The 14,192-nt window shown below is 38.9% G+C and overlaps 1 protein-coding gene across 1 annotated transcript in view; it reads left to right on the forward strand.

Moving 5' to 3' along the window:
- The window catches only part of NMI (N-myc and STAT interactor), a 63,014-nt gene that overhangs the window by 19,425 nt on the left and 29,397 nt on the right, over positions 1 to 14,192 (forward strand). Inside the window, exon 2 of the mRNA XM_044669126.1 lies at positions 12,642 to 12,847. Coding sequence (XP_044525061.1) covers positions 12,642 to 12,847 — 206 coding nt within the window. The remainder of the gene's footprint in view (positions 1 to 12,641; positions 12,848 to 14,192) is intronic.

Genomic DNA, 14,192 nt, shown 5'->3' on the forward strand with positions numbered 1-14,192 from the left:
ATATATATATATATATATATATATATACTTAAAGATGGCATCTCCCAAATTTCATTCTTACAGTACCAGCAGCAATGCAATGACCCAGGACAATTCTGAGGAATTTATGGTAAAGAACGCTACCCACATTCAGAGGAAGGACTGCAGGAGAGGAAACATATAAGAAAAACAACTGCTTGAACGCATGGGTCGGGGTGGACATGATTGAGGGTGTGGACTGGAAACTACCAAACCAATGCAACTACCAACAATTTGGAAATTGGTCTTGATCAAGGACACATGACAAAACTAGTGGAAAAGTGCATTGGCCATGGGCGGGGGGAGTGGGGAGGGGGCGAAGGGGAAAGGAGGAGCATGAATCATGTAACCATGTTAAAAATGAATATTAATAAATGTTTGGAAAAAAAAAGAATTATTTAATCTTCCAGCACAGAACTATAGGCTTGCCCTTTCCAAACTCAGATTTTAGAATATAAAGTTATAGAAAACAATGACTATTTTTGCACTCTCCATTTATGCGTCTATCTTCTATCTCAGAACTCATAAATTGGAAACTGAGTCTCTAAGGATAACTGATTCCTGGGGTTCAAAAACCTCTGAATGGCTAAAACTATGGTTCATAAGTCCCTACTTCCCTGGGCTTGCTTTTAATAGTAAACATAATTATTGTCAAAGCAAAGGCATTTACTTAAATAGCAGAGTAAGAATAGTGGCTACAAAACATCTGTCCCCTCAACCCACCCCCCTTAAACCTGGAATGTACTCTCCCATAAATATATAGAATACCGATAGGAAGAGTCAGCAAAAAAATGAGAGAGTATGTGCTAATGAAGGGCACAGATAAGGAACATGTATGGCCAAGGCAACTCAGATTTCCCTCTAATACTACAGGTTTCTGGTGTCCTTTTTATTTTATGCTATTCTCACATTGCTCTTTGTTAGGCACAGTTTCTCTGTTGAACAGGTGGCTCTAGTAGACTTAGATTTATTTTTTTAGGACCTGCAGTTTTGGTCCTTACTACAGGGGTAATTCTTCATTCATGCATGACTCTCTTCTAAGTTGTCAGAGATCATGATTTTTTCAGGTTCTTCCCCGCCCATGATTGTCTATCTTTCTGTATATTTCTTTCTCTTTGACTCAACTGTTCCCTGCTGGATATGGTATATCCTTCTGAATCAGTACCTCTGCTACAAGATGCCATAGTTACTGAGGTTATCAGGAGGGTGGGAAGAGAAATCCCTCTGCTGTCCTAGTAGAAGTTCAGAGGTCTCTTTCCACAAAGTTACTTCTCACCTTGCCTATCTGCAGAACTGACAAGCTTAGCTTTTTGAAGTCTTCAGACAGGTAGTCAACCTTTAGCCAAGCAAAGGCAGATTATTCTTCCAGTTCAATGAAACTCCTTCAATGGCATCTAGATGGCTCAGTGTATTAAGAACCAACCCTAGAGACCAGAGGTCCTGGGTTCAAATCTACCCTCAGACTCTTTCTAGCTATGTGACTCTTGACTTGTCCAGGGTCCCATTGCCTAGCCTTTACCACTCTTGTGCCTTGGAACCAATATACAATATTAATTCTAAGACCAAAGCTAAGGATTAAAAAAAAGAGAAACTCCTTTATACTTCTTAAAGGGCATAGGTACATGCCCTTTAATAAGGTATAGATCCATGTAATATTTTAATGTCTCCTTATTTTGTAGGATTATATCAACTGGATTAGAATTAATTTATCCTTCTTCCCTACCTTCTCTACTGTCTCCCTTCTTTTCCCCCCTCCTTACCTACTATACCACACTAAATTTTATCTGTTTAGTTTCTTCTATGTAGAAATTCAAATCAATATTAAAACCCTAGCCTAGGACTCAAATCACAGTGATTGAGGGTTATTCCAGTTCCCCAACTAGCTAGCCAGTATATCTCTTTGAAGCCTGAGATTACTTATCTGTAAAAGGCAGAAATTGGAATGGACTAATACTTCCTAACCTTATTTGGCAACAGAATATTTCTGGGGCTTGAAATATATTAAATGGAAATTATAAAAGAACGGAATAGGGAAAGTTTAGCATGATGTAGTGACAATAAAATCTTTTATTAACATAAAAATTGCCACATGAAGTAAATACTTTTGAGATGTGCATAATTTTATACTTAAAAATTTAGAAGGGAAAAAATTGCCAGTATTGACATTTTCTCACAGAACCCTAATTCATAGCACATGGAATACCCTAGCATTCCACTGTTGGAAAGACTCATTACTAGATGTGGGCCTTGGTTACTTCCGGCTGGAAAACTCTTAAGTTTCTGGTTCAACACAAATAGTGGTCTGTCTTACCACAAGTATAGTTTGAAAAAGAAGTACTCTCAAAAGTTTGCAACTGTAGTAGTTTGTAGAGAGAATTCCTCAAAGATATGAATTTTATTCTTTATAAAAATGAGAACTAAAATGAGAAGGGAATCGGTTTCTCTGAATCTTATAAATAACATTCTACTTCCCTTGAATTATTATTCTCTCAAGTACTACAAAATGGAGTTTGTGTTTTTAAGTCTGAATGACAATTCCCCTCACTGTATATGCTGAACAATCATTTTTGCAGCTTAGTTCTCTGAGTATTTATTAAGGGAAATGGGAGTTCCTGAAATAGACCAGCTGTTCTTATAAGCACAATAAATGTTCACACCTAGTGAAGTATTTATTTACTATCTTCACAACCAAACAAAATTGGTTTGATAAAAAAAGCTTATGTTGTTGTGGGATTTTGTACATAGAAACAAATAAAACATTGCAGCTTTCTCATCGAAATTCCTTAGAGAAATTGCAAAAGACTTACAATGAATTATCTGTCTTACTTCCAAACTTCTCCCTCCCCTTTAATGGATGAAGATTGTACAAGAGATTTCCCAAAATCTCTAAAGCTGTGATTCTTGCTTATGTGACGTTTCCACTCTAGCATTGTTGCAATTTATAGTCTATTTTCCCCAGACACACTTAAAAAAACAAGAAAAAATACACAGGATGGATTAGTATCCTATAGCCATTTTAAATTGGCAACCTTTGGAATTTGGAAAACTTGCTCCAAAATGTCATAAAACATTTTATTTTACAAATTATGTGAATTTAGTTTTCTTGCTTATTGGGGTAGAGGAAGGGAGGAGAATTTCCTGACTCAGTTAATTGGAATAAGATTCAATAGAACTTCCTAAGGTTGGAAGGGAAAAGAGTCAAAGTTTTTTGAAAGTCAATATATAAACCTTACTTGGTTCCTCTCCTTCCTACTTCTTTCCCTTGTATGAGGGTACTTTATTGTTCACCTTGATCACTCCTCAAACATCTTAAACTTCAATTCTTTTTTTTCTCTCTTATTTTGGATTTTATTTTTTTCCTTTAAAATATTTTTTATATTTAGAAAAAAATTTTTCCATGGTTACATGATTCATGATCTTGCTCTCTCTCCCCCCATCCCCTCCACCCCCCAGTAGCCGATGCACATTTCCACTGGTTTCTTCCTGTGCCATTAATTAAGACCTATTTCCATCTTATTGATAATTGTTCTAGGATGGTCATTAAGAGTCTACATCCAAATTGTATCCGCATCTACCCATGTGCTAAAGCAGTTGGTTGTTTTTCTTCTGTGTTTCCACTCTTGTAGTTCTTCCTCTGAATGTGGGTAGCTTTGTTTTCCATAAATCCCTCAGAATCGTCCTGGGTCATTGCATTGCTGCTAGTACAGAAGTCCATTATATTCGATTTTGCCACAGTGTATCAGTCTCTGTGTATAATGTTCTCCTGGTTCTGCTCCTTTCACTCTGCATCAATTCCTGGAGGTCATTCCAGTTTACATGGAATTCCTCCATTGAGCACAATAGTATTCCATCACTAGCATATACCACAATTTGTTCAGCCATTCCCCAATTGATGGGCATACCCTCATTTTCCTGTTTTTTGTCACCACAAAGAGCATGGCTATAAATATTTTTGTACACGTCTTTTTCCCTATGATCTCTTAGGGGTACAAACCCAGCAATGGTATGACTGGATCAAAGGGCAGGCATTCTTTTAGTGCTCTTTGGGCATAGTTCCAAATTGCCATTTAAACTTCAAATCTTACTTCTTTTCAGATTTCATGATCTTCTCTAGTCCACCTGACCCAGACTCTGGGATAGTAACATATTAGATCTCATTATTACCAATAAGTGTTGTTTCCATGATCAAAACCCTGAAATGGAGTACAAGATGCAGCCCAGGGTGACCTACTTTGCAAATCTGAGCTTAACTATATGTGAAAAAAAAAATGGAAATTCAATAATAAAGAAAAGTGTAAAACCTTTTTGGAAAAAAAATAACACCAACCAGGACTGAAGAGATAATTTGCTTCTCAAACATTCCAAATAACAGAAATGCAGGAGGAGTGAATAAAACATCAGGGCAAAAATAGTAATGGCAATGAAGTGACAGAAGAGAGCAGTAAAAGCCTTTAAAAAAATAGATAGAAGGAGACAGGAGAGAAGTAGAAATATGGTAGAGGTATCAGAGAAGAAGAGGTCAATATGGAGAGAATCTGATAAGTCAGTTTTTTTGGTGGAACTTAATACATCATGGGAGAGTAGTGAAAAGGGAGGAGGAAATAGGTAACAAAGAGGAATGTATGATGAGTCAGTGTTAAATCAAAGGTTAGCAAAGACGGGAAAGTGACCTCTCTGATCTCAGAAAGAGATCTGCCCAGAGGTGGCATGGATCTAGGCATGAGACTTCGAGGCAAATGTGTTAAAAAAAAAAAAAAAAGGTAATGAACAGGGAGATTATAGCTCAGGGGTGAGTTGAATAATCAGGGGGATGTTGTGGGAGAGGTGCCCTACCAGGGGTCAGTGTCTTCTCTGACACTTGGAGTTATTGTCATTACTCTAGGAGTGAGACACAATGGAAAAGGAAAGTCTCTGGGGTGAGCACTGCAGGGTGGTGACAGAGTGCCTAGAGTTAAGAGCCTAAATACTTTGAGAGCTTTGATTGCATGAGAAATATAAAGAAAAGAGAGAGACTAGGTAATTATAGGGGTCATGAAATCAGAGAATGGGGGTCAAAAGTAGTCAGAAAGAGGATATATAATGAAGAGAGAGAAATCCTTTTGTAGAAATATACCAAAAAATGAAAAAAAAAACCTAATGAATATGACTAGCTGAAGTTGGGTGTGTGGGGAGGAGAGCAAGGTGGGCATCTACTTGACTAACTGGGCAGGAGAAAAGAGAAGGGAAGAATAATATAATCAGAAAAAATCAAGAGAAAAAGGAACTAATAAAACCCCAAAGGGAAAGGAATAACAAATAAGAAGAAGAGTTCATGGGTAAGGGGAAGAGAGCCAGTAGGAAGAGGATCATCTTTTGGAAAAAGATTAAAAACTAAAGGAACATAATGCTGTTTTTTACAGCAGAAGAGGAAAGAATAACAAACAAACCCCATCATTTAACAATGTTTCTGTCCTTGTATAAATTGTTTTCCTGGTTCTACTCACACTATGTCAATTCATATGACTTAGAAGTCTGGTCATTTTTTACCCCACAATAATATTCCATTTCATTCATATGCCATAATTTTTTAAGCATTCTCTAAATGTCTAAAAGGCAATTGAATAGCCTCATTATAGATTACTTCTCATCTTGCACTTTTTAGTCCAACCAAATTGACCTTCTCTCTATTCAATGCTCTCAGCACTCTATCTGCAAGTTTTATGCATTGGTACTGGCCATCACCCATGCTTATAGCACCAATTTCTTCTCATTTTTGCTTCATAGAACCTCTCATTTCCTTCAAGATTGGCTTATGCATCACTTTCTCCTGGAAGCCTTCACTGATTTCCCCCAACTGCCAGTGCCTCCCTCCATAATGTATAAACACACATATGCACACAGACACATATACATATAGATTTACAGATGCTGTACATGCATGCATATTATTTAAATGCTAATAGAATGGAAATTCCTTGAGAGTAAGTACTGTTCCATTTTTTTTACTTTTATACATAGTGCAATTCACCAAGTAGGTGCTAAATAAATGCATGTTGGTTGATTTTCCTTTATTATTATTTCTTGCCCTCTATAATTTTTTTGTGTGTATCTTTTGTTTTTACAACAAATATCAGCTAAGTAGTGCAGGGGTAGAGTGCTGGACCTGGAAGGAAGGACGATCTATGTTCCTAAATTCAAATCTAGCCTCAGATACTTAGTAGTTGTGTGTAGAGTGTTGTGAGGAAAGTCTCTTAACCCTGTTTGACTCAGTTTTTTCATCTATAAAATGAACTAGAGAAGGAAATGGCAAGCTACTGTAGTATTTTTGTTAAGAAAACCCCAAATAGAGTCCGGAAGAGTTGAACACAACTAAAAAACAACTAAACAACCTGTGTTTTCTTATAACTTTTGTTTCTGAGTATCTTTTTTCCCTTATCTAGATAGTTATTCCTTCTAATCAAGATTAAAAAAAGAGAGAAATTTAAAAAAAAGCATCTTAGCACAATAGAACTGCACATTAGTATTCTCTATCTGTGTTATCATACATCAACAATTCTTAAAGAGTGAGTGTGGGGATAGGTTGATACACTAAGCTGCCAGCAATTTGGGGTAAGTTTCTCACAAATGATGTGAAATCCACATGTGTACATGCTTGATTCCTCCCAGCAAAGAAAAATACTATCCTGTGTCATGAATAATAAAAATCTGAGAACCATTTGTTTATATTTTTATTAAAAAAAATTTTAAAGTATTTTTCCTTGGTTATATGATTCATGTTCTTTCCCTCCCTTTTCCCCCCTCTCCCTCCCAGAGCTGACAAGCAATTACACTGGGTTATACATGTATTATCGCTCAAAATCTATTTCCATATAATTTATTTTGTGTAATAGTCTTTTAAAAACCAATAATACCCTACATCCAATACTCATATAAACAAGTGAAAAATTCTGTTCTATTTCCACAGTTCTTTCTCTCGATGTGGATAGCATTCTTTCTGTTTATATTTTTAAATACACCGAAGTTTAAACAGAAATATATTGGCAGTGCCAATGGAGCTGTAAGCTGGTCCAACCATTCAGGAAAACAGTTTATAATTACACAAGAAATATTACTAAAATTTTCATCTCCTTTTGTTATAGGGGGTACAAATGGTGAACCCCCCTGAGTTTGGGAAGGAAACCTTTCTCAGGAATGAGAGCGACATGGGCATTATGCAGAGATGGCAGGGACCCTGTATCCCTTAATTCAGACAGGTTGTGAACAGGGAAATTCCCTTCCTCCTTCCTGTCCTAGTGACTCCCAAGGCAAAGACCATAGTCCTTGGAATTCCTTTAAGTTGAGATAGACAAAGAGATACACGGGAACACACCTGGACAGTCTAAGCCCTGAGGGTCTCAGACAGACCCAGTATCCACAGAATGCCTGAGTGCAAGGAGTCACGTGCACACTGGGGGGGGGGGAGGATACAAAAGGGCAAGAACTGGGGTACTCGGGAGCAGCCTCCCATGGCTGTTCCACTCATGCTGTCTTGCTGGCCATTAATCCTATCTTACTAATAAATCTTTCTTTTTACTTTTTTTTAAAAAATATTTATTAATATTAATTTTTAACCTGTTTACATGCTTCATGCCCCTACTTTCCCCTTCACCCCTCCCCCCCACCCATGGCCTACAGCACATTTCCACTGGTTGTAACATGTGTCCTTGTTCAGGGCCTATTTCCATATTGTTGGTAGTTGCATTGGTGTGGTAGTTTCTAGTCCACATCCCCAATCATGTCCGACTCAACCCATGCGTTCAAGCAATTGTTTTTCTTCTATGTTTCCTCTCCTGCAGATCTTCCTCTGAATGTAGGTAGCATCTTTACCATAAATCCCTCAGAGCTATCTTGTGTCATTGCATTGTTGCTGGTACAGAAGTCCATTACATTCGATTTTACCACAGTATATCAGTCTCTGTGTACAATGTTCTTCTGGCTCTGCTCCTTTCACTCTGCATCAGTTCCTGGAGGTCTTTCCAGTTCACCTGGAATTCCTCCAGTTCATTATTCCTTTGAGCACAATAGTATTCCATCACCAGCATATACCACAGTTTGTTCAGCCATTCCCCAATTGAAGGACATGACCTCCTTTTCCAGTTCTTTGCCACTACAAATTTCTTTTTACTTTTAAGCTAAGCTTGGAGTCCTCTCATTCTTGAGAATGGTTTCCTTGCCGAACCCAGGGGTCCACCATTTGCACCCCTATAACAAGAGGACTCCACACTTAGCTTAAAAGTAAAAAGAAAGATTTATTAGTAAGATAGGATCAAAGGCCAGCGAGACAGCATGAGTGGAACAACCCAGGGGGGTTGCCCTCCACAACATGGCATGGCAGCAGGAATGGAGCAACTGTTGGGGGTTGCTCCCCAGATGCTCCAGTTCTGGGACTTTTATATTTTTTCCAGTAGTGTGTCCATGACTCCTAGCACTCAGGCATTAGGTGGGTGGGGAGGGTCTGTCTGAGATCCTCTGGGCTTAGGCTATCAAAGTGTGGCCTGGAGGTGTATCTCTTTTGTCTATCTCCATCTAAAAGACTTCATAAGATAATGATGTTTGCCTTGGGAGTCACTAGGACAGGAAGGAGGAAGGGAATTTCCCTGTTCACAGCCTGTCTGAGTTAAGGGGTACAGGGTCCCTGCCATCTCTGCACAATGCCCATGTCACTTTGACCTAACAATTCCATCATTATAGCTCAAGAAAGGTTATTGACATCAGGAAAAGATCCACACGTCAAAATAGTCATAGCAATATCACTATCATAGAAAAAGTTGGAAATAAAACTTCAGTGACTGAGGAATTGGCAGAACAAATTTAGCTTTGTGAATGTAATGCAATATTCAATGTAAGGAGAAGCAAATGTGAATAATTAAAAAAAACATGGTTTTGTATGACTTGTATGAAGTAATGCCAAGTGAAGAAAGAGTTGAAGGAACATTATATACACTGATTACAACTCTTTAAATGAAGACACATTAGATGTCCAAAATTCTTGTCAAATAAAATTTATAATAATAAGGTTACCAAATTAATAAGATCAGATATTCCTCTTCACAAATAGTAAACTGTCGCAGTGACTTGTACCAACTGTTGCAATCATACTTACAGAAAGTTTTTCTTAACTGCTGTTTGGAAATGTAGCTTGGAGTCATCTCCACTCTCATTAATCTTTAATTACTTCCTGCCTTGTGCCAACAAATATGTCCATATCTCTTATATTCTCAAAAACTCTTACTTGATCTGTTTATCTATGATAGCTATTTTTAAAAATATGTCTTCCTTTCAAAGTTAATCTCCTTGGGAAATTTATAATCAGTGCTTCCATTTCTTTTTCTTTTAACTTTTCTAAACTCTCTACACTTCGCATCTCATCCTTCCTTCAGCTAAAACTGCTCTCTTCCAAGTTACTAGTGACCTCTTAGTTATTATATCTAATGGTCTTTTCTTAATCCTTCCGTCTTTCTTTGCTGTTTTGCAGTCTTTGACACTTTTAGTCATTCTCTTTTGATGTTCTCTTCTTCCTAGGTTTTCTCAACATTGCTCTTTTCTCATTTTCCTCCTACCTTATAGGCCTTTCTTGGTTTCTTTTGCTGAATCTTCATTCAGATAATATCTAATAATGATGTTTTCCAAGGCTTTTTTCCTCGGCTTTCTTTTCTTTTTCCTTTATACTATTTTGCTTAGTGATCTCAATCAGCTTCTATGTGTTAACTTTGAAAAACACAGAACTATTAAATAGTCATAAAAGTCACTCTTTAATTAAGGAAAAGGGGGAACACAGGGCAGATTAGTCCTCCACTCAGAGTTACACACCAAGTGCCTTATGCAGAGTCTGAGGACTGAACTCTGCTTGCTCTGGTCCCTGAACCCCTGGGAGTGCCACCACACTAGATGACGACTCCTAGGAAGAAAAGAAATTGGGGAACTTATATACCATTTGAGAAGATACAATGGCTGGGAAAGATGATTGACATTATCATAGGGACAGGATACCATAAAGCTTGGGAAAGGAATCATAGCCAGAGGCTAGGCTGTAAGGGAAAGGGGCTACTTACAATGGATACTAAAGGATGGTCCCAGCCCTGGTGTGCCTCCCTAGGAAAGGGTCTCTGATACCACGGGGAAGACTACCTAAGACAAAAGGGTATTTAGCATTTACCCTAGGGTCCATTATTCAATCTGCAGCTACTAGTCTGAGATTCCCTTCTGGATGGATTCTCCTGGGAACAGGGAACCGATACAGGCTTTGGGGGTCTCCAACTCACAAGCTATTCCTAAAACCTGGAGCTCATCAGATCCCACCAGGCCACAAGTTTGGGATCTCTAGATCTCTAGAGAGAGGGTGGATTCTCACAGGAACTGGGAACAAGCACAAGCTTTGGGGGTCTCTGACCTATAAGCTATTCCTAAAACTTGGGGTTCATCAGATCTTACTAGGCCACAAGTTTGGGGTCGATAGATTCCATGTTGACATATGGATTCAATTATAATCTCTGTGCAGAGGATTCTCAGATTTATCTTGCTTTAATCTCTCTCCTGACCAACATTCTAGCATCTCTGACTACTTATTTGACATCTCCAACTGGATGAACCACATACATTTAAAACTCAATATTTCCCAAACTGAGATTATCTTTTACCCCAATTACAATTTTCTTCTAAAGTTTTTTATTAGTCAAGAGTAACACCATCTTCCCAATCATCTAGGCCTGTAATTTAAGAGTTATCCTTGAGTTCTTCCTCTTTCTCACTCCTCTTACTACCATTTCTGATCTGTTGTTGTCTTATTGTTATGGGGGTGCAGATGGTGAACCCCTGGGTTTGGGAAGGAAACCTTTCTCAAGAAAGAAAGGACTCCAAATTTAGCTTAAAAGTAAAAAGAAAGATTTATTAGTAAGATAGGATTAATGGCCAGCAAGACAGCATGACTGGAGCAACCCTGGGGGTAGGTGGGTGGGTGGGAGTTGCTCCCTGGACAGGGCATGGCAGCATGGGTGGAGCAATTTTAGAAATTGCTCCCTAAGTGCTCCAGTTCAGAGGTTTTGTGTAGATGTGACTTCTTGAACTCAGGCATTTGGTGGGTGGGGGGTCTGTCTGAGATCCTCAGGGCTTAGGCTATTAGGCTATTATAGTGTGGCCTGAAGGTGTATCTCCATGTCTATCTCAACCTAAAGGACCTTCCAAGGCTAATGGCCTTTGCCTCTGGAGTCACTAGGACAGGAAGGGGGTAGGGAATTTCCCTGTTCACAGCCTTCCTGAGTTAAGGAGTACAGGGTCCCTGCCATCTCTGCACAATGCCCTTGTCACTATCAGTTCTACTTTTGAAACATCTCTCCTATACAAACCCTTCTTTGCTCTGACCCTGTTAACACACTAGTTCAGTCCCTCATTGTCTTATACCTGAACTATTGCAATACCTCCTGGTTGATCTCTTTGCCTCAAGTCTCCACTATAGCCAATCTTCTAGTCAGTTGCCAATTGATCTTCCTGAAGCTCAGGTCTAACTATTTCATTCTCTATTCAGTAAACACCAGTGGTTCTCTTTAGCCTCCAGGATAAAATATGAAATCCTTTGTTTGGTTTTTAAAGACATTTGAAATCTGGTCCCTTCCTACTTTTCTAGTATTCTTATAATTTATTCTCCTCCACATTCACTATAATGGTTAACCTGGAAAGCCTTACTGTTCCTCTCACACACACTTCAACTTAACTCCTGTATATTTTTACTAGTTGGCCCCCAAACCTTGAATTCTCTGCTTCTTTATCTCCATATCCTACTTTCCTTGTCCTCCTTCAAGGATCAGCTAAAATCTCATCTTCAAGCAAGTGGTGTGGTCTGGTGGTCAGGGATTAGTTAACTATAGGTTTCTTCTAACTCTAAATTTATGATTCTACTTTGAGGTTTTTTTCTGTGTTTGCAGCATCAAGGAAAATGTATCTCCACGCCCCCCCCCCCCAAAGGAAATACCTTGGTTTTGATCCATCATGATTCCAGAAGACTAGTGATGAATAATGCTGTCCACCCCTAACGAAGAGGAAATGGGCACAATAAACAGAATGAGAGGTATATTTTTTGACATGACTAAAGTGGGAATTTGTTTTGGTTGACAGTGTTATAAAAGTTCATTCTTTTTTTCTTTTTCAATGGGAGGAGTGAAGAGCAAAAGGAAAATAAATGCTCACTAAATAAAAAATATTTAATTAAAAAAAGATGAAATTCAGGCATTAAAGTAACAGCTCCAGGGCAACATTCCACACTCATGAAAACAAAAACAAAACCAACCCCGTTTTGAATTGTCATACTTTCATAAAGTGAAAGCCCAATAATAGTAGTACGTACAATTCTGAAAGCAGAAAGAAAAAATAGCCCAAATTTTGGCTGCTCCCCTTTCCTCCCACCACTTGCTTCTCAGCCTGGCCACTTTCGAAAAGAGAAGCTCCGCAGTAGATTAGTGGAACCACAAATTGAAAAGTTGGGAAACTCCACAAAACAATCCTTTGGGAAGGAGTTGGCTCAGAGAAGGAGGTAGATGCTTAGATTGCTAGGTGCTACCGGATATTTCGCTTTTCCTCTCTTTCCCTCCCACTGACCTTCACGTGATTTACAGGAACCTGAGAAGGGCGGTTTGGAGTCCAGCTCCAGAAGCTGCTGAATGGCCCCGCCTGGACTTCGAGGTAAGTCCCACCTCCTCAGTGGCTCCGTCTTTCAAGTTGCTGCTGGTGCTGCTGGTTCTGCTGTTGTCTCTGCTCTGCACTGCCCTTCCCTGCACTACCCCGTTCTGCGCTGGCAAGGTGGAGGACCTCAAATCGGAAGGTATGGGGCAGGCAGGTAATGGGGAAGTCTTTTGGGAAGCACCTGGAAGCCTGAGGACTCTTCATTTGTCAGGGATGGAGGGGTAATTCTTTTGGTCTCAACAAACACTGTCAAGCAAGGGGACAGCTTTGGCACGATAACTGCCGGATAGGGGTAGGTGTGGAATGTCCAGACCCTTTCAGCTGGGCACCGAACAGTAGTGATCTGCCTGAGAGAAACAAGCTAGCTGAATGCCCCCTTTGCTCCAGGACTCTCCCTCATCAGGCTCAGAGACTCCAAAACAGCTTGATTTTGGTTTCATTTTTAAAAATGAAACCAAAAAGAAATCCCCTCTCTGAGTCTTCTGCCTCTCAAAATTAGTAGAGCATTACATAGATCTTTTAATTAATGAAGTCTTAGTAGAAACCAAGAGCAGTGGTCACCTCTTAACAGACTGAATATTTGCACGTTTGTCGAAATTACAGGAAGGTCTTGGTTCAAAAGTGGCTTGTGACACACACAGTCTGTGTTGTGGGTCTGGTCATTTAATCTCTCAAGGCCCCAGGAACCTCCCAAAAGTAAAAATTCTTGACTTTTTTTTTATATCATATGACCCCTTTGGTAGTCTGGTGAAGCCAATGGGCCACTTCTCAGAATTATATTTATATATATATAAATATATATATATATATATATATATATATTTAAACCCTTAACTTCTGTGTATTGGCTCTTGGAAGAGTGTTAAGGGTGGGCAATGGGGGTCAAGTGACTTGCTCAGGGTCACACAGCTGGGAAGTGTCTGTATATATCTGCCTATCCATCTGCCTATCTATCCATCTACCTATCTATCTATATCTATCTGTCTGTCTGTCTTATCTTATCTATCCATCTACCTGTCCATCTGCCTATCCTTCCATCTATCTCATCTTTTCCTATCTTGCTTTTCTTAAAGATGACAACAGCCAAAGTAGGCTCCATTTAATTCTTGGATCTTCTTATATTGTCATATTTATAATAATGTTATTGCACAGGCATTTGAAAAGAAAGGCTTAAAATGTAAATAGCCCTTCTCTAACATAATTTTTAATCAAAATGCCATTTTAATTGATCAGATGAAAGTAAGGTAAATTGGAAACTTAGTGATTGCTACAATTGTGTAGCTACTATTTCAGTGAAGTCTACAATAGGATTTTGCACCTGGAAGGGATCTTAGGGGTTATTTTTTTTTTAACATTTATTAATAATCATTTTTAACATGGTTACATGATTCATGCTCCTCCTTTCCCCTTCGCCCCCCGCACTCCCCCCACCCATGGCCGACGCACATTTCCACTGGTTTTGTCATGTGTCCTTGATCAAGACC

The sequence above is a fragment of the Gracilinanus agilis genome, chromosome 3 (assembly GCF_016433145.1).
Source record: "Gracilinanus agilis isolate LMUSP501 chromosome 3, AgileGrace, whole genome shotgun sequence".
Lineage (NCBI taxonomy): Eukaryota > Metazoa > Chordata > Mammalia > Didelphimorphia > Didelphidae > Gracilinanus > Gracilinanus agilis.